This window comes from Colobus angolensis, unplaced genomic scaffold, assembly GCF_000951035.1.
Source record: "Colobus angolensis palliatus isolate OR3802 unplaced genomic scaffold, Cang.pa_1.0 Scaffold103, whole genome shotgun sequence".
In the NCBI taxonomy this organism is placed as follows: domain Eukaryota; kingdom Metazoa; phylum Chordata; class Mammalia; order Primates; family Cercopithecidae; genus Colobus; species Colobus angolensis.
Genome location: NW_012111253.1, coordinates 3084193 through 3110458, shown reverse-complemented (window position 1 = coordinate 3110458; position 26266 = coordinate 3084193). Strand labels below are relative to the sequence as shown.

The window sequence follows — 26266 nt, the reverse complement described above, 5'->3', positions numbered from 1 at the left end:
ACTGGAAGTACAGTAACAGTGGACTACACTGATACTTTGGTTCTTTCTTGCCACAAACTCCTTTTGGACAGACTAACTTGTCAGGGTTCTTAGGGACAAAAGCAGTAGAGAGGTAGATACTATGTATCTGGTCATACCAGCATCTGAGGGCTTGAGTGATTAACTAGAATTTCTTTTAAAATTGCACCACAGCTGGCCAGGTGCGGTGGTGGCTCACGCTTGTAATCCCAGCACCTTTGGGAGGCTGAGGCGGGTGGATCACCTAAGGTCAGGAGTTTGAGACCAGCCTGATCAACATGGTGAAACCTCATCTCTACTAAAAATGCAAAAACTAGCTGGGCATGGTGGCAGACGCCTGTAATCCCAGCTACTCGGGAGGCTGAGGCAGGAGAATCACTTGAACTCGGGAGGCGAAGGTTGCGATGAGCTGAGATCGCGCCATTGTACTCCAACCTGGGCGACAGAGCAAGACTTTGTCTCAAAAAAAAAAAAAAAAAAAAAAAAATTCCACCACAGCTAGTGAGGGGAGGTTATGCTGTTTACACCACTGAAAAATCATTAGAGTAGTCACCACTTTTCTCAATTCCATCCAGGAGGTGGGGCAGGAAATGTTAGCTTGGGAAAAAGAGCTGTTTTTCATAGATATCAAAAACTAACCAGGAAAATTTATCACTGGAAGGAAAGCAAATACAATGGTCCCAGTTTAAATTCCTATCCTGTTTACTCTCTCCTCACAGACCTCCCCTTGGCTCCAAAATGGAGTTGCCACACCTCTTTCCTAAGCTACATAAAAATTAGAAGAGTTCCACAATTGTACCACATTAAGACAGTTCTGACAAAGGCCTCCTTTTTTTTTTTTTCTGGTCTGTATCAAGCATTTTCTTGCTTTTGAGTGAAAAAGCCACGCTTGAATTAGCCAGGTAAGACTGCTGGCATCAGTGGCTATTAAGTTCCCCTAAAGACCTCATTCTTCAATAGGAGGCAGCCTGCTCTGGTTCACAAGCACCAGAACCAGGGCCAAATGCATTATTCGAGTCTCCTGTAAAATGCATGCTTTTCTTGTACCAAAGTATACAAGAAGTAAATCAGAGTAAACAAGAAATCTCCTTGGTACACCAGACATAAACCACATTATTATTCTTCAGCCTGCACATAAGAGGGAGGATACAAATGTTGTGGCAAACAATGAGAAGCACGTACAAATATTCCATCAAAACTGTCACTGCAGTCTGGTCAGAGCCAGAACCCTTGAAAAAAGCAATACTAGTTCCTTATATTCATTTTATTCCTTGAAAAATAATTACAGAGATTTTTTAACCCCAAATCACTGAATGCTAAGAAGCTAAGCCAAGGTAATAAGAGATCCTTGTATTAACTTTACCCAAATATCTTCCTAGCTACAAAATGGAAGAGTATTCGCTACTGGCAGAATGAAGCCTTTCATTGCTAGTGTCTGCATTTTCCAGCTCTGGTAAACTAGGGGGTGGGAGGTACTTGGACGTATTCCCTGGTATAATTGTATTTTATTGGAAGAGAAAGTGCTTGATTTGAGTAAAATGTGGTCAGTCAGAAACTGATTTTGCCAGAGTAGGAAAAAATTCAGTGTTAAATGATACTCTGATCCCCATGGATAATTTGAGATAAAGACTTTAACTTCTGGAGATGTAAGAAGGGGCCAATGGGCCTTATGGCTGAGATTTTTATGTTTCTTTAACCTTGCATTAATGCAGGAGCTAAGGCATGTTTTCTTATGTATGTTTTTTTTTCTTCACTGAGATATTCTGACTGTACCTAAAAAAGGATATTAGGCAAAAAGGTAGATTGGCCAACTTGATCGATTTGAAGGGATCAAAGTAATACAAGCAGTGAAATGAAAAGAGCAGTGCCTTTAAATATTTGAATTATAGTCCTAGTTCAGCCCAGATTTAGGAATAAACAATGGCCTTGGGAAGGTTATTTGCCATCTCGAGCCTCAATTCTTCATCTGAAAATTTAAGAAAGTGAACGAAGTCAGGGATTCTCTTTGTCTATGTCTTCCCCCACACTCATGAAGTTTATAAACTGGAGCCACGTGAATTTTCAGTGGCCTAATTTTAATTATATCCCTTTCTTTCCTTCTCAGAAAGGCATATTAGAAGGCATGCAAGAGAAAGGAGCTGTATTTTCACACACAAAAAAAAACCTTGCAGTGATCCCGCTGATGTGAAAAAAACTCACAAATTATTTCCAAATTTATTCTTATTAACAATAACAATAATAATGTATTAATAAAAGTTTACTTGAAACCCTCCTCACTGTTGCCACATACCCATATGTGATATAAATTATTGATAGAGACAGGAGGCAGCCAAGGGCCCCCCACCCCGCAGCCCCCAGTGAAACCCCACGTTCAAGCCTAAAACAACCTGTAGGCTGAAAAACAGAACTGCCTGTCCTGGATGAGACCTGCCCTTTCCCCTCACTCCCCCGACTGATTCTTTCTGAATAATGCCCACCTTCACACTGGGAGGACAGGGTGGGGCTTGGGGAAGTTCACAATGCACCGTTTGGAGGTGGGAGGAGCCGGGCCTCTTCTGTTCCTGTGTGGTAACCTGGCATTCAGTCTGTGAGATGGGGGCCTATTAACAGGAACCCCTCTGGCTTTGCTGAGTTTTTTTCCTTTTCACCCAATCAATTCCGCTCCCCCTCATCCTTCAAAGTGTCTGTGAGTCTAACCTTTCCTGGTCGTGTGACAAGAACTCAGTTTTTTCTACAACATTATTATTGATCACTGAATGACTAGTCGTTTTTAAGATACCTTAGATCATTAATAGTCTAAAATTGTAAAACTACTCCTTATCTGAAAATTGAAGAATTCAGATAAAGGCTAACTTGCTGCAGACCTACTATTAAAGGTCTGGAAACCTGAAACTGTCAAAAATCAGTGGCTTATTTTATCTAAGTTAAATTACTAAATTACTAAAAATAAACTAGGAAACAAATTCCACTGTTGGCCAAGGAAAACATCATGACCTCATTCAACTTTTGGTCCCATCTCTTATATGATTTTCTGAAGTGAAGCGATTTTTTTTTTTTTTTTTTTGAGACAGAGTCTTACTCTGTCACCCAGGCTAGAGTGCATTGGCGCGATCTAGGCTCACTGCAACCTCCGCCTCCCAGATTCAAGTGATTCTTCTGCCTCCATCAGGCCCAGCTTTTGTGTGTGTGTGTGTGTGTGTGTGTGTGTGTGTGTGTGTGTATTTTTATTAGAGACAGGGTTTCGCCATGCTGGCCAAACTGGTCTCGAACTCCTGACCTCAGGTGATCCACCCACTTCGGCCTCCCAAAGTGTGGGGATTACAGGCGTAAGCCACTGTGCCCAGCTGAAGTGATGTTTTTAAAAGGCATTCATTTTAAGTTTTGACATTGTGAATAATCAAAGTGCACTGTTTTCTCTCCTCTATGCGAGAACATGAATGTTATAATCACGTTGTCTGGATGTCCACGTGTGTATGGATGGGCATGTGTGAGAGACGGGGGAGCATAATGAGTTATGTGAGCCCTTATAGAGGTCTGGAATGAAATACCTGAGAACTCGTCACCTCTGGCTCCAATCCATAACCTCCACAGAATTGGGTGGCTTAGCTCAATATTCTCTGAAGAAATTTCTATTTGTGAGATGAAATTGAACTGCACTTACAAATTAGTCTTTTCTGATAAAGAGATTTTTTTTTTTTTAGTGGTTTCTTAAAAAGCTCTAAATGGTTTCCCTAATAGGCAACAAATCACAGGACACTCTCTATTATCCAAACACAGCAAGGCTTTAGAGCCTTGTTTACGACATGGAAAGCCTGTGAATTGGGTGTTTTCAGCAGTCTTGGCTTCTGATCCTATCGATTTTGTTAAAAAAAAATTTAACTGACTAAAAGTGATTGATCCAGGGGCTGTGTGGATGGTTTCAGCCTCATTTAAGCTATTATTTTATCATGTCCATGGCGATATGACTGCTCACTTCAAAACTGCAATTCCCATTTTGTGGCACTATCAAACTCTAACCACATATTTCCTATTCCTCTGGAGTAGTAAACTCACGTGATATGTTATATCATAAGGGCCCTCCACCTTTCCCAAGAGATGTGGGAGAAAAAAATAACTTGAATCCCTGTGAAAGGCTGAAAATCAAAGTAAAAATACAGAACAGGCAGAGTTGACAGGGCGTTTTTCTCTGTTGTTGAGGGCTTTGTCAAAGGTTATAGGTCTTGTTGGAGGTGAGAAACTCTGAATTTATCTAGCTGACAGGTAGTGCAACTAACCAATACAGTAGGAAAGAAAAATACCTATGCCACATGAGAATGCATGTCGAAACCATGTCAACGTTATCTCATTTTTCAATAGAGATTCACGCTATTGAGTTTCTAACAACATGGGTGACTCGAGGCTTTCACACTTTCAAATAGAAAGTTTGGATTTGGGTTGATTTAGCCATACTTTTGCGCCAGCCCCCATTCACTGTGCTCACCAGGATTTTCGGAAATGTAGTCTGGCTACTGGATATAGACAGTAGTGTATTAGTAAATACAAAAAAAAAAAAAAGTCCAACTATTTTGTAGAGGTTTTACTTGCAAAATTTAATCCGTAATAATTATTTTAAAAATCAATTATCACTATAATTATCAAAGAACAGTATAAGTTTAAGTTCCAGGCTTTGGTTATTCATTCAGTTGGGTGTTTTCAACTCAATGATGATTTCTTGTTAAAAACTATAGAATAAAATTTCATCATCTTTTTTATCTGATGTAACTCAGTGTAACAGAATACTAAAATAAATAATGAACATTGGTCTGTCACTTTTTAGGTTTCATATACATTATCTCACTGATTATCACTAGACTATGAACTCATGTAGCTGGAGTGAAGTGTGTTTTTACGTTATTTACCACTGTATCTCCAACTCCTTGACAGGGCATGGCACAAAGTAGATGTTCAATTAATATTTGTTGAATGAATGATTGAACTACTCTGTAATGTAGGCAGAACAGGTATTATCTATCCTTTTATCCATTTTATAGGTGAAACAACATTGCAGAAAAGTTTAGTGACTTGTTCAAGGCCATATAGCCAGCAAGGGTGGTGCTAGGCCTTAAACCTGGTTCTTTAAACTTTTCCCCAGGTTGTTATCTGATCTAACTCTGGCTCATGGTAATAATTATAATAATATTATTGTGCTTTTTTTTTTTTTTTTTTTTTTTACCTTATACGTAAAACAAGAGAAGTGAAACAATTTCGATTGAATATTTGAGCTGTCTAAGAAATAAAAATCACAATTCCTCCCAAAATAAAATAAGGGAGGGTATTATTTCATGGTTCTGAGGTCTCAAGTAGCTCTAATATTGTGGACTTAATTTACAATACTATTTACAGTATCATTCTGACTTTTGACAGCCTTATATTCACTAAAGAAGTAGTGCTAATGGTGGAGTCCAGAGAACCTAGAACTGTCAGCTGGTCCAGAGAAGGGATGCCCAAGGCCACTATCACAGGTCCACTTCCTAATAATAAAAGAAAACTTCAGACCAAAAGCTTCTTCCTTAAGGAAGTCAGGGAGGTTGCTTTAGGTTATAAAGAGGCTCTGAAGAAATTCTATTTCATTATTAACGTGAAACTGTTCTAGAAGCTTTCTGGTAGTGATGTCTCCACCTGATGGCCTTGTTTACCCAGCTAACTCATGTCCCCTGTTCCCTTCCCCTTTCCCTTCCCCACCGACACACCATGCCATCTTCAACCACATGCACAATGGTTGTAAGCAGGATGTAAACTTTTATAATGAATTCATTGGAGACAGTCTGCTTTACACATGCCAGCAAGAATTTCAGGGATGGTTTTCAAACTTGCATTTTATTTAAAAATGTCATTATCCCCATCACATATAAAACTTCTTTGCAGCAGCTTTGTCAGTATTCATTAGTTGCTACTTGGAGTCTGGTTTTTCAAAGGAATGGATTAGTCTCAACACCTTAGAGTGATATATTGTTTTCTAGCAAGCCCAAATACAAGCTGAAGGCCCTGCGTAAATTACTTCCCCTAATTTCCTTCAGCCACTTGCTTGTTTAGAATGTACACAAAGGAAAGATGTCAAGAACGTTTAGTCTGTTATACCTGCCATGGGTGGCTTCCCCTACAGCACACGGTGAAATCTGATTACAGAAGGACTGAGAAATGAAAGTTCCGCTGGAATTAGAGGCAGCGGTCTCAGATAAGAGTAAAGCAGAGCGTGGCACTACACTCTGCAGAAAAAGGCCTTACTGCAGAATATAATTTTATGCATCACCATGATTCCTAAATCAAACCCAAATCTCTGACCATCACTTACCGAAAATTTCGAACCACGAAGTTGTGACCATTTCTAAAAGCTGCATTGTTCAGCAGGATCCTCAGATTAAACAGCATCTTCTTTTAATAGTGAAAAGGATGATTCTATGCTCTTGAAAACTCCACAGCAAGTTAGCCAGTGGGGGCCACCTAAAAACTAAGAAATGTGTTCAGTTGCAGTGAGGGAGCAAAGGTAATATCAGCCTTCAGCTTCCTTATCAGAGTCCCCTGCAGGGCAGGGTGCAGGAGCATTTGAACTTTATGCCAAACTCCACCACTGTGTTTTTTTTTTTGGAAGAAATCCTGACTCTTTCATTGCCTGGCCTCCTCATTTTTCATAATATATTTATACTGTCACATGCATGTACAAAATCAATTGACAAGTACTCATTGAACATACAATATATGCAAGGCACTGCAGTACTGGCTGCTGTGAAGATGCGTAGAAGTAACTCACTCAGAAAATGCAAACTGGCACTGCAAAAACACAGATGTAGATGTGACAGCCCTGAGTAGTACTCTTTCCATTTATTTCACTTTTTTATCTCTAATTGCCAGTCTTTCTACAAAAACAAATACAAGTGCCCTGGAAGCTATTTTGGGGGTACAAGAAGATAGAGAAGGTATAGTAAAAAATATCTCAGTCCTGGAGCTCCCTTTGTGCCTTGCACATAAGTCTTCAATAAAGAAATAATTGCTGGCCGGGCGTGGTGGCTCATGCCTATAATCCCAACACTTTGGGAGGCTGAGGCGGGCGGATCACTTGAGCCCAGGAGTTTGAGACCAGCCTGGCCAACACAGTGAATCCCCATCTCCACTAAAAATACAAAAATCAGCTAGGCGTGGTGGTGCACACCTGTAATCCCAGCTATTTGGGAGGCTGAGGCATGAGAGTTGCTTGAACCCGGGAGACAGAGGTTGCAGTGAGCCCAGATTGCACCACTGTACTCCAGCCTGGGTGACAGAGTGAGACTCTGTCTCAAAAAAAGACAGAAAGAAAAAGAAAAGAAATAGTTGCCTATTGATTCTAACAGGAGCCCACAGTCAGTACAAGTGGTAAGTGGGGATACCATATACTCCTCCCCTAGCAGCCTATTCAGATCACTAGGGGGCCATCTGCAACTTCACATTTATTCATTCATTTATCCTCAGTTATAAATCAGATGATTCAAAGTCAATTCTGTATCAGATACCGGGCTACACTGCAGTTTCAGAGAGGAAAGATGACATCACCTTTGCAGAGTTCACAGTTCAGTAAAGGTGGTCTGATTTATAAACAAATATCCATAATACAAGCCTGTAGGAGAGGTCCAGACAACATTGTCCAGCTTCATCGAAGCGGGAACCCTCTAAGGTAGGAAGGGTAGTAGGAAGGAGAGGAGGGGTAGGGGTAGGGCTGCCTCTTCTGGTCAATTTATATGACTTTAGCAAACCCAAGTAAATATTTGCCAGAAGTTTGTGGGATACCAAAAAGTGTTATTTAAAAACCAACTATGGCCACCTCAGGAGCCGAGATGTTTGTGATGTCATAATTAATACTAGTAGACAAATAAATATTGACACCATTTCCTTCTACTTACAGAGAATGATGTGAGATGAAGTGAGACTGACATTTCCAAACCTCTACCAAATCTTCCGTTCTGGAAAGGATATTCCAGGCAGAAGCAACTGCTTGCAAAGGCACAGAGGTGAGAAAGGAGAGAGTGACTTTGAAAACATAATAAAGCATCTCTGAAGAGGCAAACAAGGCCAGTTATTGAACAGATTTCAGAGAGCAAAAGTGCTCCACATAATAGAGGAGTGAAATAGAATGTTTGCATGGAGCCTGAGGGAGATGAGGCCAAACCACAGGCTAATATAAAGCCCATAGCTTGACCCCGTATCTTCACTGAACTGTGCTAGTCATACACACAACTCATATTGGTAATGCTTGGGGAGAAATCAAGAAGTGTCTGCAGTTCCGTGCTAGAGAGTAAAGGCAGCATTTTGAGATGCCAAAGCATTTCACAAATCCTCCTAATGCTACGGATGCAGGAGCTCAAAGCCTGAGGGAACTAAGAAAAAGTTAAGACATCAGTAACTCCCAGAGAAATTGGAAAAGGGGAGCTGCACCACAAGTGGGATGAAGTTAAAAGCGATTTCACTGAATCTCAAAAGGCAGGACATCTCAATGGACTTGTTGAGGGGTAGATTTCAACTACCCATCTTCTGCTGATTGTGTCATATGTGGAGTCTGTGTTACTTTACAGGTTTTAATGTTCATCCTCAGAATTCATCCAGGGGCTCTTGTTGACCCCATGATTCCTCTAATTCAATTTTAACTTTCTTGTTTGGCTACCTATCTAGTTCTCTTTGTTCACCTAGACTTTCATTCATCCAGTTTTCTCTGCCACCATCAACAATTGTGCAGCCATCATAAGCCAATCCTCTGTGCTGTGTGGGTTCTGAGAGACAGAGTGATAAAACAGGAATGATGAGTTCCTTCCAATATTCACCATTTGGAATGACTCCAGAATACAATTTCTGTCTCTGCTCTCTGACCCCAAACATCTTAACCAGGGGGAGGGGCTTGTTACCTGCTCCCTTGCTTCAAGCCACAGGAGACCTCCAGCTTGACTTGACCGTCATCCAACTTGTATCATCAGGGGGTGGGGATTAGATGGGATTCCTGAAAGAGGTGGCATTGATTTTTGATGAATTGCAAGAATCAGAAAATAGTCAAAACTGGAGGGAGCTACAAAAGATATTGTAGCAAAAAAAGGAACCTGTGAGTAGACCCAAAGGAAGGAACAAATAGAGTGTGTAGGGTAACAACAAATGATACATAACTGGAAAAATACATTCCATCATTGGCTATTGAAATGAAGCCCCACCACCACCAAGCATGCTATGAAAACAAAAAACCATGAGTGTCTGTATCTTGTTTATATCACCTTGGCATTCGGTCTTCCCCTACACACCTGCTGCTTCTTAATGCAAATACCCACTGCTGTTTTTTTGAGGATAAACTTCTCATATTCCTCACTCTTCATGGGGGTGGCTTAGTCCATTTTGTGTTGCTGTAACAAAATACCACAGACTGGGTAATTTATAAAGAAAAGTTGATTTGGCTTACAGTTCTGGAGCTGGGAAGTCCAACAGAATGGTTCTGGCATCTGCAGAGGGCCTTTGTGCATTGCCGTCCCGTGGCAGAAGGTAGAAGGGCGAGAGAGGGTGAGAGTGACAGACAGAGAGGATTGAACTTGCTTTTATAACTACCTATTCTCTCGATAACAAACCCACTCCTGTGATAACCACATTAATCTATTCATGAGGACAGAGCCTTCATGTTCTAAACATCTCTTAACAGTCCCACCTCTTACTACCATCACAATGCCATGTAAATTTCAACATAAGCTTTTCAGGTGACATTCAAACCATAGCAGTGGCAACTATGAAGCATATTCTACATGCTCCCCAAAAGGTCCCCAGTGGAATTGAACCTCAATTGCCCACAGTAATAACCTGCTCATCAATCTACCCTGTATTAGCCACCTTCCCTTCCCTATCTCATTTCCCTCACTACCCTACTAGTGCTTACTGGGACTACCTCCCAAATCAACTACTTGAACCCAAATCCCTTTCTTGGTGTCTGCTTCTATGTAAACTCAACTTTTGCCCAGATCTACCTTCTCAACAGTTTTGCAACACAGCTTCTTGTTCTTTTCCCCTTGGCCCTCCTATCTTTGAGTTGGTACCTAGGCTTTCTGTGTCAACAAGTTGGTCCCCAATACCATATTGCACCCTCACTCTCAAGTTTAGTCCCAGTTAGCCTGTAAATAGTGGTATGCTGGTAAATGTTTAATAACTAGCTCTTCAAACAAACAAAAAAATAAGCTCTGAATTGTAGCAGTCTGACTTGTAAGGTGTGAATATTCCCACCACAGCCAATTTCAAGCTACTAGTGTGACATCACTGAACACAGAGATGAAGAGAGAGGTATAAAAATAGTTCTTGCAAGCTACTGTGAGCTGGCTCCTGTATACCACTGTCTAGTACTCCCATCCAGAAAGGAGGGTTGTCTCAAGGTTTGGAACGAAATATTGAAGCCAGATTGCTGAGGGCTTTGAAAGCCAGATTATAGAGTTGAGAATTTAATCTGCAGTCAAAGGAAGATTATTAAAGTTTTGGAGCTGGGGCAGACAAGAAGACATATGTCATTATTTGCATTGGGTTTTGAAACCATTAACCTGGGGCCATTGTGTCAGAAGTACAGTATGAAGAAAATAGAGGCAAAGAGACAAAGAGGTTATTGTGTGACAAATATAAGGCCTGAACACATATTAGAGCTGTAGAAATAGAAAACAGGAGATGGATGCAAGAGAGATTTAGAAATTAGAATTTGCCCATCAGGAAAATTGATTGGATGTTGAGAGAAGGGAGTTGAAGAAGCTAATGAGACGCTAGGATTTCACATTTATCCTATTACTGAGAATAAAATTCCAAATAGCCAAATGTTGCTATTGGGGATATAAAGAATGTTAGTTCTCTGACATTTTGAGCTTTTAAGTATCTGTATAAACTTGAAATATTTCTTTGAAATTGCCAGTGTGCTTCCCTAGTGAAATCCAAGCACTGAAGAGGGAATCAATGTGATATAAAGGAAAGAATGATGGGAATGATGTTTGAAGATCAAATGTGACCTCTGGCTCAGTCACTCGCTCATGGTGAATTTGGCTAAGTCATTCAGTACCCTCAGAGTCCTCACCTGTCCTACTAAATAAAATGAGTTATTATAGCACTGTGGGAATTTTAACATGCTAATCAAACATGAGGTATAGTGTCTAAGAGCCAGGGCGTAGATAGTTATTATCAAAAAAATACTACAAGTGTGAGATCCATACAAAAAAGACAGATGGCGATTACTGCAGTGCGAAGTTTTGATTTGTTTCAGCGTGTTACTAGTTACATAAATAATTTTTATAGCTGGTTGCCTAGAATCTTTAAGATCCTAAGAAGCCACAGCATTTGCATGCAGTACACACTAGTTAAGTCTTCGAGTTCTGTGGGATTGTTGCTGGTGAGCTATTTTCCACTGGATATGGACAAAGAAACTTGTATCCTTGTCTGAGACCAGTAGCCACCCTCTGACAATGAGGGGAGGTAGCCTTAGAAGGAAGCTGTGGTTGACTGAGTGGAAGAAGGAGGGAGTCTTAGTCATTTAGGACATCACTGAGTTGCAAAATTAACCAGCCTCACGAGCCTCCCTACCACTTGCCACTTCATTATGTGAAATAGCAAATGTCCTTATAGAAGGACAATCCCTCTGAATTGGGGTTTTCGTTACTTGCAATCAAATCCATGCTAACTAATACACAATTTGGCCTAGGTATTTGAAGTTTTGTTTCTCATGTAACAACAGAAAAAAATAATTTTTTAAAAGTGGATTCTAGTTCAGAACCTATTTATTGGTTGAATAACCTTGGGGAAGTCAGCTTCCTTATCTGGAAATGGAAACCAATACTCTCTTACAATTTTTCTTTTGTTAAATGAATGTACTTGATATGTTTTGTTATTTAAAAAATGCTTACATTAGTATATAATAAACTTAATGTTTTTTAGCCTACAGTGCTATGAGTTGTAATACATGCGTAGATTTGTATAACCACCACCACAATCAGAATACAGAATGGTTGTATCACTCCAGAAAAATTCCTTTTAAATTCCTTTGTAATCACATCCTTTTCTTTTCTAATCCCTGGTATACTCCTCCTGTCTCCCTTATAGTTTTGCCTTTTCCAGAATGTGATGTAATCGGAACCGTAAACTATGTAGTATTTTTGGACTTGCTCCTTAGCATAATGTCTTTGAGATTTACCCATGTTGTTGTATCACTAATAAGTTCCATTTTATTGTTGAGTAGTATTCCATTGTATCAATACATCACAGTTTATTTATCCATTCCCTCATTAAAGGACAATTGAGTTGTTTCCTGCTTGAGGACTTTATAAGTAGAACAACTACAAACATTTGCATATAGGTTTTTGTGTGACTGTTCTATTTATTTAGGGTAACTAGGCGTAGAATAGCTGTATATCTGGTAGTCATATGTTATGTTTAACTGTTGAAGAAACTGTCACGTGGTTTTGCAGAGTTAGTATAGCATTTTGCAATCTCAGCAGTAATGCATGAGAGGTCCGTTTGTTCCACAACCTTTCCAGCACTTGGTATTGCAAATATTTTTCACTGTCACCCTAACAGTTATGTAGTACAAATTGTGGTTTTAATTCTCATTTCCCTAAAGGCTAATGATGTTGAGCATCTTTTCATGTCCTATTTGTCATCCATTTATCTTTCTTGGTAAAATATCTGTTAAATATTTTGCCTACCATTTTTTTCTTTTACAGATAGAGTCTTACTATGTCACCCATGCTAGAATGCAATTGAAACCACCTTTGAAAATTATGACTGAGATAGTGAAAGAGATCTAACTTAACCGACTCCATCTTGCTTCTAACCTCCAAGCTGTCCTTGTTCATTCCTGGGCAGAGGCTGAACTAGCTTTGAGAGAAACTTGGTTCATAGTTTATAGTTCAAACAAAGACGGTAACGGTCCTTTCCCAAAGCAGACCTCCTTCCTGCCTGGGGACTAGATTGCCTTTGTAGTAGAAATTATGGTTTAGGGTCGGTCACGGTGGCTCATGCCTGTAATCCCAGCACTTTGGGAGGCCAAGGTGGGCAGATCGCTTAAGGTCAGGAGTTCGAGACCAGCCTGGCCAACATGGTGAAACACTGTCTCTATTAAAAATACAAAAATTAGCCAGATGTTGTGGCACACAGCTGTAATCCCAGCTACTCGGGAGGCTGAGGCAGGAGAATCACTGGAACCCAGGAGGTGGAGTTTGCAGTGAGCTGAGTTTGCACCACTGCATTCCAGCCTGAGTGACAGAAAAAGACTGCGCCTCCAAAAAAAAAAAAAAATTATGGTTTAGGAGTCATGCAGCTGGAGGCTACAAGATTCTGACCCTCCCTAAACTGCTCCTAAAATCAGTGCTTGGGGTATCAGTGCTGCACTTGATGGATCAGCTGGCACCACCAGGTCAATAAACTGGCTCATCTGATCTGATGGCTCTCGTTAGTCCTACAAAGGAAGTCTAGTCCCCAGGCAGGAAGGAGGTCGCTTTGGGAAAGGGATGTTACCGTCTTTGTTTAAATCAAAAACTATAAACTAAGTTTCTCCCAAAATTAGTTCAGCCTATGCTCAGGAATGAACAAGAACAGTTTGAAGGTTAGAAGCCAGATGGATCGGTCAAGTTAGATCTCTTTCACTGTCTGTCATAATTTTGCAAAGACGGTTTCACAATGGTGTGATCATAGATCACTGTAACCTTGACCTCCTGGGCTCAAGCGATCCTCCAGCCTCAGCCTCCCAAATAGCTAGGAGTATAGGTGTGTGCCACCACACCAAACTAAATTTTTTGGTGGGTATAGAGTCTCACTATGTTGCCCAGGCTTGTCTCACAATTCTGGTCTTGAACAATCCTCCAGCCTTAGACTCCCAAAACACTGGGATTACAAGTGTGAGCCACTGAGACTGCCTGACCCCCATTCTTCTTCTCCTTCTTCTTTTTTTTTTACTTGAATTGTTTGTTTTCTTAATGTTTAGTTTTGAAAGTTCTACGTATATATTCCAGATACAACACTTTTATTGGATATGTAACTTGCAAATCATTTTCCCAGTCTGTTGCTTGTCTTCTCAGCCTCCTGACTATGTTTTTCACAAAGCAAAATTTTCAAATTTTGATCAAGTTCAATTTACTATTCGTTTCCTTTCTCCGGATCATGCTATTGAACTCTTTGCATAACCCAGGTAACAAAGATTCTCTCCCTATGTCTTCTGAAAGTGTTGTAGCCTTATATTTTCCATTCAGATCTATGATCCATTATGAGTTTTGTCTAAGGCTTGAGGTTGAGATTGAGGTTTTTGTTTTCCACATATGGATGCCCAATTTCTCTTTTCTTAAGAGTCCTCTATGTCCCAGGTCATATCTAATGTGCTGAAGGACCTAAAAATCTTCATGTGTTAATATTCTAATATTCCCAGAATGTTTAAGAAGCTGTAAAGCTCTGCTCTGTTGTGAGACTGTATTGTTTTGTGGCTTGGACTTGTGTGGAAAATGGCAATAAGAAATAAATTAGAATTATTATAGTAAAGGAAATCATCTATCAGTTGGCTCCTTTTTTCTCTCCACATGCATATATATATATATGTATATATATATATATCAGGAGCAAAAGAGCTCCTGATTTACAGAGACTCTGAGAATTACTTTATTTTCCATTTTTAATGGTTTTTTTTTTTTTTTTGAGACAGAGTCTCACTCTGTCACCCAGGCTGGAGTGCAGTGGCACAACCTCAGCTCACGATAACCTCCGCCTCCTGGGTTCAAGCGATCTGAGAGTTACTTTCTAATTAATAGATGGTAATGGTAATGGTAGTTTGTCTAAAAATACTGATTCAAGGGTGTTTTCTTGCTGTATCACCACTAGGTATTTATTCAAACAGGCGGGCCCTAGGAGAAATTGTGAAATCAGTGAAGATTATCTCTGACCCCCTCTCCATCCCTTTTCCTGCCATACTCTTTCAATTGAGGCATTTGAAGAAGGTAGACAGGGTCCCTCATAAAGACTAAAATTCTGAACAGAGTGTGAAATGCCAATCATCAAATTCAAGTATAATCTCGCTTCTCTCTTGTCATATTGACTACATTTCCATTGAAATCATTCTTCTGTTAATCATTTGCCCTGGAAGTTATTGATTTTAAGCAGAATCCAGAATTTTTCGAGCTTAGATATGGGCAAAAATCTCAAGTTTCCATACCTGGTTCTTTTTATTTTGTGATCTGGCAAATTTCTGCATAGAAGACAAGATTAGGAAATGCACAAGACAATTTATGAGGTAAGAAAGGGGTAAACAAATATAGTTAATGACCCAACCTTGTGTCAGAGGCAGTTGAGATGCAAAGGGCAAGGATGCCCTTTTATCTCTTCAAGTTCCCACACAGAATCCTAAAGCTGTCTCTTCTCCCATAGGCTGATTCCAATTCCTCCCCATTGGAAGTTCAGAGGTCAAACTGCATAAAGGAGATTTGTTAGCAGACTGAAAGCTATCAGGCACTGAGCAAACAGGGAAATCACAGAGGTTCAAAGTTCACCAGTGTCTCAACAATCAGCCGTAATGCTCTCTGTGACTACCAGACACTCCCAGGGCCTGAGTGATGGGGACCCCATGAGATCATTTTCATTGCTTTCTACTACCAGGGCTTCGTCCAGGAGCACTGTCTCAGTAATAATTTTCATGGCAATATTCTCCCCTTGAGCCCAGGCGACATGTCTTGGATGGCTTCAAAAGTCACTGCTTGGTGAATGCCTTCTCTGTCCATTTCTAGTTTTTGGTGAAACTTGAAACCATCTTTGTAGTTGGTGCCTCTCTCCAGACCTTACTTGGGAAGTGCTCTTGACCTGCTCTTGATTGCTTTATTGGGCTATATCTACTAAGCAGGGGCTCTGCCCTCATCTTAAGCTAACGATTAAACACAGCCTTCTTCTCTCAAGGCTGCTCCACTGGTAACAACTCTGTGGCCTGTAAAGATGGAACCTATTTTGGGTCTGGAAGATAGACCATGGGAATCTTGTCTTCAAGATTCAAGAGAAACAAGCCCTTTTCATGGGGCTTTGTTGAATGTTTGGAGCCTGGGTCATGGGTGCTACATATTCACCATTATTGATTTATTCCTCCAGAATTTTTCAACTGGAGTTCACCATTTCTTTCAGGGAACTAAGGAGTTCATGGATTTCCAGGTCACCTTCATTGTTATGCAATGTATTGCCATTAAGAAGTAAGCAAATCACCTGGCATGCAGTACTAGCAGCTCCTACTCATAGCTTTGTTGTGAGGATTAAATGTAATAACGGATATAGAGTACTGTAGTACAGTACCCAGCTCAGTGTTCAATAAATGTTAGCTTTGTTAACTGCTACCATTGGCACATGTGGTGAGAGGCCCCATCCCTGGCTTAGTTCTTGGCTTATTCTAACCACTTTCCTAGAAATAAAATGTTGAGGTGTCCATCTTTCTTTCATCCCCCCAACCCCACCCCGGAGCTGTATTAAAAGTGAAATTCAGGCTGGGCATGGTGGCTCACGCCTGTAATCCCAGCACTTTGAGGCAGGCAGATCACTAGGTCAGGAGTTCGAGACCAGCCTGACCAACATGGTGAAACCCTGGCTCTACTAGAAATACAAAAGTTAGCCAGGCGTGGTGGTGGACGCCTGTAATCCCAGCTACGCATTGAGAGGCTGAGGCAGGAGAATTGCTTGAACTCGGGAGGCGGAGGTTGCAGTAAGCTGAGATAGCGCCACTGCTCTCCAGCCTAGGTAACAGAGCAAGACACTATCTCCAAAAAAAAAAAAAAAAAGTGAAATTTAAGAAAACAATAAATTTAAATAAAATAAAATAAAGAATAAAAAGGCAAAAAACAACAAACAAAAAAATCACACTCTTGTCCTCTAAACTAGTGGAAAACAAAAAAGAAACAGTATTTCTCACTGAAGACTTATGATATGTTTTCTTATTTCTTCTTTTCCCTTCTTGCCTAAATAATGTGAAAGCCAGCATCTTTGTTCTCCCTCAGTACAACTGTCTAACATTACAAGTTTCTAATCTGTTATTGTCCTTCTGTGATCCTGTTATGCTAACCAACCTATCCCATTTAAGAAGAAAATAAGATAAAACAATAAATGATTGTTAAGTACTTCAAAAATACAAAAGACTCTATCAATGCCAAGAGTGATTATTGCGTTCCGGTGTAATGAAGATGTATAATAAAAATGGATCATAAAATCCCTTCACTACCTTTTTGCCAGTTAAAATGTACAATTACAGTCTGTTTATTCAAAGCAACAGGGTACATGGAAACAGTTCAGTCATTTTCTGAAGTAGGTTCCCCCAATCACTTGAACACAGAACGACTCTAGAGATATCAGCGATACATTTTTCGAAATCCATATGAAAGTAACACAGCAAGATCATCTTCAGTTTCTAATAACGTCACTGAATCCTCCCCACCCCCATACTCTTTTTCTCCAATGCATGTGTTGTTCACATATCATCTTCTGTATGTATTGGTGAGTTTATATTACTACCAGGTATTTTTTCTTATATACCATGCATCATGGCAATAGAACACTCGACAGAGAGAATAAATAATCCAGATGCCTTTGGGTTAGGAAGGGAGCAAAACAATAGGAACAACTTCACAGACATAACATTGAGTGAAAAAACTAGATATAAAAAATAAAGCGTGTTTTTCATTTACAGAAACTTCAGAAACTGGCCAGGCGTGGTGGTTCACACCTGTAGTCCTAGCACTATGGGAGGCCGAGACGGGTGGATCACTTGAGGTCAGGAGTTCATAACACGCCTGGTCAATATGGTAAAAACCCCATCTCTACTAAAAATACAAAAAATTAGTGGGGCATGGTGGCAGGCGCCTGTAATCCCAGCTACTCAGAAGGCTGATGCAGGAAAATTGCTTGAACCCAGGAGGCAGAGGTTGCAGTGAATCGAGATCGTGTCACTGCACTCCAGCTTGGGCGACAGAGGAAGACGCTGTCTCATAAAAGAAAAAAAATTCAGAAACTGACAAAATCAACCTATGGTGGTAAGAGGATACAAGAGTGGTTAGATTTGTGATGGAATGTTCATTAAGAGGGCACAAAGGAAGCTTTACTTTCACTTTAAACAACCATATTATCTGCATATTATAACTTTGATTCTTCTTGTTAGTTTCATAACGTTTTGCATATGTTATTATTCTACAAAAAAATAAATACTATGGGGAGAAATAAGCATTTTTGCCTTTTACCTAATTTTTAAAAGAATATCCTGGTTTATAATTTATCTTGTATAAAAAGAAACATGCATGATTTTGTTTGCAAAAAGCAAATAAAAAAAAAACAAGGAAGGGTGCAAAGTGTGAATGTATTATTTAGTTTAGAAGAAACTATTCGATCAATTTAAAGTTAAAGCTATTTGCTAATGTTCCCATTATAATTTCAAGTGGAAAAACATTTTGAATCTGCCAGATGTAATTGCCATTCCTGGAAGCCCACTTATTTATTTGGGTCTGGGGAAGTTTTTGGACTTTAGTAGAATTCTACAAGTAATTAAGATGTGTGGAGGGATGCAAAAAATGGGGTTTTCATTGGAGGGTCTGAACGTATTCTCCACCTAGGATTCAGGGTTATTTTCAACCAAATTCATATAATAGTGTTTCACAATTTTGAAATTTACCAGAATTTTCAACACATTCTGTGCTATTTTCTTCTTTTTCATCCCAACACTGCCCTTTGATTTGACAAGGTGATGTTGGCACCTGACACTATTCCTTAACTTTATTAAGTGAGTATAATTAAAAGTTATTTGCGTTCAATTATTTGCTTATCTGATTCTTTGATTGTGCTTTCTCTTTTCATCAATACCAATTTTGGCTTCATTTAATCAAACTGGTGAAATAATTAGATAGATAAGAATTTTAAAGTAAAACTGATGCATCAACCTTGATAAGACCCTAAGGTCTCCTGGAATATCAGCTTCCTATATCACCATTTTCCCTAAGGTTCACCTTGATTTCTATATGCATTTTAACTTTTGTGGACTGGGGTGGAGTGGTTACTGAGGGGTCCATTAAAATAAACATAAAACGTTAAAGGGTAAGTAAAGTAAAAATGCTTTAATATCAACTATTATAGGGGAATTCCATAAATACGTAGAATCTGACATATGTAAAAGTTTCGTATTCAATAAGAAACTGGGTCAAAATGATCATTTAATACTACCCATTAGTAGAAGGAGGGAGAGAAGCAAAAATAAATAAATAAATAACTATTGGGTACTAGGCTTAGTACCTAGGTAATGAAATAATTTGTACAACGAACCCTTGTGATAAGAGTTTATCCATATAACAAACCTGAACATGTACCTCCGAACCTAAAATAAACGTTTAAAAAAAGCTACCACTTAGATAAAGGGAATGATCTTGGACTATGTATGCATTTATTAAACTCCTCATGTAAGCATAGTACCTTCCTTACTAGATATGTGAGAGGTCTAAGACGATAGAGCATTAGACATAGATGGGTTAGATATAGATGGACCCTGAATATCTTAGTTTAACTCTCTGCTCCAGAGGACCAGAAAGGTATAGTGATTTCCTTAAGATTAGGTAAAGAAGGGAGAAAGAGAAAGAAAGCAAGTGTTGAAGTGAGAAATAGAAAACAACTTCTGGACTCCTAATGAAAGCTCTTTCTACTACTGATTCAGAGAAAATAAATTTTCATTGCCTGGCATCCGAACCCGCCCCCCAACTAGTTCCCATTTTGTGAGTCTGTTTAGTGTAAAGTATTACGCCCTCTCTCCACCTGCTGCTAAGCCAGGTCATGGGCACATGACCCGGTCTGGAATGCTCCCCACCTGGGGCTTTGGATCTTGAAGGACTAAAGTAAAAGAGGCAGTAAATTGAGATTTACCAACCAATAATGCTGTGTCCCGTGGCTAGCAAGGCCTTGCCATGATGTTTAGGTCCCGTAGCGGTTGTGGACTACAGCAAAGTCAGCAGCAACATCCTAACCCAATTTCCTGCTGCCTCTCTTCCCTAGTTTCTCTCTTTTGCCCAAGCATTTATCTCTAGACTTTCCGTAAACTCTAAGCATTCCCTGATGGTTTTTTTTGCCTTCTACCTAATTTTTAAAAGAATATCCTGGTTTATAATTTCTGTCATTTAAAAATAAACATGCCTGATCTTGTTTGCAAAAAACAAATAAACAAAAAAAGGGGGGGGAAGGGGACAAAGTGTGGATGTATTATTTAGTTTAGAAGAAACTATTTGATCAACTTAAAGTGATCCCACTAAATCCCTTTTATTTCTCAAGAACTCTGACTGATTCAGAAACCAGTGTCACAAAATAAGCCACAGGCAACTGACTCTCAGGGAAAATTAAAAATCAGGACTGGTTGACTGATAGTAAACTGAACTTTAGAAACACAGGTGCAAAACAACTTAAACAGTTGCCTATGGTCACCTGGAATGTCCATTGAGAGTATGATTCAAGAATAGTATAAAGGGCATGAGGAGTTCAATGACAGCTGATGAGGTGGCTATTTCTTATAACAAATAGCTTAATGGTGAAAAAAGTCATTTGCCTCAGCAGATCTGAGGTGGTCAAAGATAAATTCAGACTTTGGTTTGATCTTGTGTGCTGATGAATTACAATGTCAGTAGTACTCACAGCCCTGACAGGTTTCTTAGGTGCATATTGTGGCATTATCTGGGTTAGATTGAAAGCTGGAAAATTGACATGGAAATATATGAGAAGGATTAGAAGACCCCATGAATGCTGAACCCTTAATTCTCATTAAATCTCTTTTACCAGCTTCAGAAATCTCTCTTACTTTGTCTGATGAAACTGTTCTTCCCTTGATTGAAGTTGCTTTTTTTTTTTTTTTTTTTTTTTTACCTGAGGGAGTTACTTGCAAGAGAAAGCCAGTTCTCGTCATCCTCCTGTCTTCTCTATCATTTCCCAAGATTGTCAGATTTCAGCATGGCCCTTGGAGGGTGGTAGCAATAACAAAGTCAAAAGCCAGACAAGGCCAAAGAGCTTCCAGATTTCTAGTTTATACTGGAAAAATTCAGGGAATTGTGTATGGGAATAGAGTGTAAGGATGATTGATGAAGGTTGAGAAATGTAATTATAGATTGGTCTGGATCCAACAATTCAAGATTCATTGTAGGTCGAGCATCTATACTGAATCCAAGGGGTGAATACGGCAAATGCTCCTGGTGAGCAAACCTTCAAGGAGTGCCTCTCACTGCATTTTACCTGGAGAGAGAGAAGACCTGAGGCATAGACCTAGACCAAATCACGAGCCGGGGTTAATGATTTGGCCAGGTATTTAGGGACACGGAAGGAACAAGACTAGAGACTGGAGGCAAGGAAATTTGGAGAAAAGTGTAGATGGACTTTTCAGAGAGTGAGAATATTTGTTGTCCCTTGTGAACACATACCAGAAGACACACACAGTGCAGAAGAGTCTCTTATGTGTGTCTCATCTTTTACTCTGTTAAAAAATGTTACATTGTATTTCAAGGATATAAATATAATATAAATGTTTCCCACAGAAAGAGCAGCTGAGAAAAACACAACATTGTATTGAGATGCATGCATCTTCAATGAAGTTTAGGTATCAATGAACCAAGAGGTTTCTACCAGGAAAATGTTGACTAAGGCATGCTATTTGGTGGGCCTATATGTCTTTTGACGGCCCAGAATTTGAACTCACAGCTAGATTTGGTGATCTTAATGCTGCTCTCTTGTACAAAGATCTAGAGAGATAAAGGGGCTTTCCGAGATCAGGAAATGGAGGAAGGAAGGAAATGAGGGAAAAAAGATAGAGAACTGGAAATAGAAAGACAGATCTCTGTACTCTTGTCTGCTAGTTTCCTGTTGCAGATTAATAAAGATTTAGGAGGTCATTTGTTAGTGGAGACTTAACTTTCTTTAAAGGAGAGAGAACTCCCTTGTTTCTGAGCTGTTTTTTAATATCTACAAATCTCTAATTACGTGAGTCTTGAAAAAAAGCAGAAGCCCAGTTCCTACCAGGGAGGGCAAAGGCAAGCAATATTCTTTCTCCCTACCCCTTGGCAAAGAGGGTGTGGGCAGATGAACTAGCCTCAGCCAATTGAATGCTCCCACCTAGGACTTTGCTCTGGAGACTGTGACTGAAAGAAAAGGGACAATAAAATTAAAAGTTTGGTGAAAGCGGTACCTGCATCCAGCAGTAGTGTCCTAGCCAGATCGCTCCTGCTCTGTAGCTTTTCTTGATCTCTCTCTCTATTTTTATTTTTATTTTTTTTATTTTTGAGATTCACTTCCCACTGATTGTGTGCACCAGCTGACAGCCTCAAGTCATACTAGGTATCTATGTATGAAAGCTGATTTGAAAGCTCATTTACATGGCTACATCAATGAACTCTCATATCTTCTAGTTTCTGGTTGGGTTTGGCCAGTGAAATCCCAGCAGGAGAATGGAGGGAGGGAGTACAGTCAGAATATTTATTCTCCCCTCTCTGTAAGGACATCTTGGGTTGGCTTGCTCCTTAATAGAAATTCACTGTTTATCTCAAGGTATACTGCTCTACACAACTCTCTTTCCTTCCAAGTTCTAATAAACTCTCCATCCCTTTCTCTCTTTGGGCCAAAGAATAGTAACAGCTCTAATGCTGTTATCCCTGGATCTTCTGCACTACGCCTCGTGGTTACCCCAGTCTCCTTCCAACCCCTCAAAATTAGTTCCTTTTTAAATAAATCCTTCCCAAATTATCCTAACAAGAAGGTATAATCTGTTAGTTGGAAATCTGACTGATATGCCTTCAAGGACGTTTCTTTTCTGGTTAACTTTGTGCCAAAGGAACCCAACAGACTTAACACTCTAAAAGAGGGTTAAAGAAGGAAAAAAACTCAGATTTGGGATCAAAGGTGAAATTTTTAGTGAATGGTAGGAAGTGAGACAGAATGTTTTCAAGGGACCCTGTTAGGAAAAAGTCGCCCACAGAAAGGCACAGATAAAAATGGCTCAAAGTACACTCAGAATTTTCAAGCCTGATTCCCAGTCACAAAGGGCAGTGACTAAGAGCTGATGTAAAACGGAGCTTCTGTTCACAGATATACAATTGCTGAACAGTTGGGCCATTCATTTTTAAGTGTCTGACAGTGAGTCCTCCCTTTCTCCCCCCTTCCCAATTCCTATAGTGCTTTGCACAAAGTAAAATGCACATAGGTTTTTCCAGATGTCTCCTCCTCAATTTTCTTTTCTGTCAGAGACACAGCTGCGCCATATTTGCAATAATGCAGCATGAAAAAAGCTATTAATCTGGCTCCATCTAGATGCACCACGTCTAACTGCAGGGCTGCCTGCAGCTTAATTACAGGAGTGGGTAGGAAGTAATGAAATTTTAAAAACACAGACCGTGAAACACAAATATTAGGAATTAAAATTCTGGGAGAAAATAAGTAATAAGTAAAAAGCTTGCTGAAAACCAGGCACTGCAAGTTTTGTATACATCATATCAATTAAACCACACAACAATCCTGCAAATTAGGAGGTGTTATCCTGATTTACCAGATGAAGGATCAGAGACAGAGAGTAAGCAGCTTGCTCAGATTACTAAAGTAGTAAGTGATAAAGCCTATTCTCTAAATTGGGGTGCATGTCCCCTAGGGCAGCGGCCTCCAACCTTTTTAGCACCAGGGATCAGTTTCTTGGAATACAGTTTTTCCATGGATCAGAGGGTGGGGAATGTTGGGAGGATGAGGAAGGTTTTGGGATGAAGCTGTTCCACCTCAGATCATCAAGCATTAGTTAGAGTCTCACAAGGAACGGGCAACCTAGATCCCTCACATGCGCAGTTAACTATGGGGTTTGTGCTCCTATGAGAATCTAATGCCTTCATTCATCTGACAGGAGGTGAAGTTCAGGCAGTAATGCTCTCCTGCTGCTCACCTCCTGCCGTGTGGCCCAGTTCCTAACAGGCCATGGACCAGACCGGTAGAGGTCTGCAGCCCCGGGGGTTGGGACCCCTGCCCTAGGGAATGCTCAAGACAATCCATCTTGGTGGATCAAAACAAGTAATATAACTTTTAGTTATGTTTATTTATCACACCCTTTAAAATCTTGTTTATTGTGTATGCTTTACAATATATACAATATAGTAGTACAGTAGCACATGCATACAAATATATAAATACACATGTATTGCTTCTGCTGAGTAATCTTCCTTGATCTCTGCCTTTTTTTCTCAGCCTCATTCCTCAATCTTCTAACTTGAGTCTGTGCACCAGCTGATTGCCTCTAGTGCTAGATATCTACCCAGGAAAGCAGATTTGCATGGGCTACATTAATGAGCTCTCATGTCTTCTGGCTTTTGGTTGATTATGAATGAAGATGTGTAAGCTAAAAGGTCTGAAGACTACTGTTCTGTGCTCTTTCAAGAAGCAGTAGAGTGTAGTTATCAGGAACATAGATTCTGGAACCAGGCTTCCTGTGTTCAACTCTCAGCCCCCACCATGCTTTCGCTGAGAGACCATGGGCAACTTAACCTCTCTCTGCATGCCAGTTTTCTCTTCTGTAACATGGGAATTTAAAGAGTTCATACATAGAGTGCTTAGAACAATATCTGGCATGTAATAAGAGATATTAATCTAAGCCATTATCATCATAGTACATGGTCCTTCAAAGTAGTCATTCAGGGCATTACCTATTCATACAACTACTGTCACAGATACCTCAAAATTCTTCTTTTGAAACTCTATCCTGAGGAAGGAAAGTGCAAAATTTCTTCTCTGGCGTAATAAAATGTGCAGTAGACTGTACCTGCCATCTGTTTCTTGTTCATGAATAAAACTCCCTGGCTTTGGACCTGTGAGTCCTCAAATCATATATCCTAGAACTGCACTAAAAAAGTTTAGAAATCAAAGAGGTAATTAGAATCTGTTTTGTAAATATATATGTTTATGGGATTTCCCAGTGGAGTTTGTAGAGACACACCTGTTTATCTGATTCCACATAGAGAAATAAACAGCGATGGCAACTGCACTGTAATGCAACTCAAAATTGCAAGCTTTGGACGTTTTGTTGAACGCTGTTGAGAAAGAAACAAATACAGCTAGGAAGCATAATCCATCAAACGTCTTCCTTGTTCATATACGCCTCTATTTCTAGTTGACATACAATGCTCCAGAAATGAATAACAACTTGAATTAATAGAGGAAATTGCTAAGACTTGTGCATGTTGTCAGACGTGTCATGGCTTCTGTGTATCAACATGATTTCCTAAGGAGCAGAGGAATATTTAGCCGTGTATGAAGGGGACATCAAAAGCGTGCATGGCCGTTAAGATATGTAAAATTATACCTGCCTTCTCCAACACGAGGGAGGTGGCTCCACAGGCTGAAGCCATCTGACTGCAAGGATTGTGGCAGAGGTGTTTACTACTTACTGAATGTCCATGTTTCCCAGCCTCTCTGCAGTGCACAGAGGCACGTGACACTAAATCCAGCCAATGGGTTGTGAGAAGGAGAAACATGTTACTTGTGGCCTGAAACATTTCAGTTTATTTCTCTCTTTTTTTTTTTTTTTTTTTTTGAGACAGTTTTCTTCTTGTTGCCCAGGCTGGAGTGCAGTGGCACCATCTCGGCTCACTGCAACCTTCGCCTCCTGAGTTTAAGTGATTCTCCTGCCTCAGCCTCCCGAGTAGTTGGGATTACAGGCACCTGCCACCACGCCCAGCTAATTTTTTGTATTTTTAGTAGAGACAGGGTTTCACCATGTTGGCCAGGCTGGTCTTGAACTCCTGACCTCAGGCAATCCACCCGCCTCAACCTCCCAAAATTCTGGGACTACAGGCATGAGCCACCGTGCACAGCCTTACATATTTCATCTCTAACTTCCTCTCTCTCTTGCCCTGCTACAGCAACCAAAGAGGTCATGAGTTGTATATGGTGTTGCTACAAGGTAGTTGAACTTCCATATGTAGCCTGAGCCCCTGCTTGAGCAGCTGGAGCAGATCTTCCAATTGACCCACACTGGAAATGTAGCATTAGTGAGAAAGAAACTTCTTTGTGTCAAGCCACTGAGATTTGGGTGTTGTTTGAGCTGCAGCATAGCATGGGTTATGCTGACGAATACAGTGAGCTGCCTCTGCCTTATTAATAGCTAACACTGTTGAGTGCTCCATCATTCCAGGCACCGAGCTATAAGTTTTGCATGCATTACCTAATATTTCACAACCACCTTCTGAGATAGACGATAGCATTATGTTAT

General features: G+C 40.0%; 1 protein-coding gene across 2 annotated transcripts in view; it reads right to left on the bottom strand.

Annotated features, from left to right (window-relative positions):
- OTC (ornithine carbamoyltransferase) overlaps positions 1-9366 on the bottom strand; it is a 77142-nt gene extending 67776 nt beyond the window's left edge. The window contains exons 1-2 of one of the 2 annotated variants that reach the window (XM_011942075.1): positions 9309-9366; positions 6350-6505 (exon numbers count right to left, since the gene is read on the bottom strand). In XM_011942075.1, the coding sequence (XP_011797465.1) occupies positions 6350-6426 (77 nt within the window). In that variant the 5' untranslated portion in view covers positions 6427-6505; positions 9309-9366. Of the gene's footprint in view, positions 1-6349; positions 6628-9308 lie in introns of those variants that run through there. The other variant, XM_011942068.1, reaches the window with a different exon arrangement.
- Positions 9367-26266: the final 16900 nt, after the last annotated feature.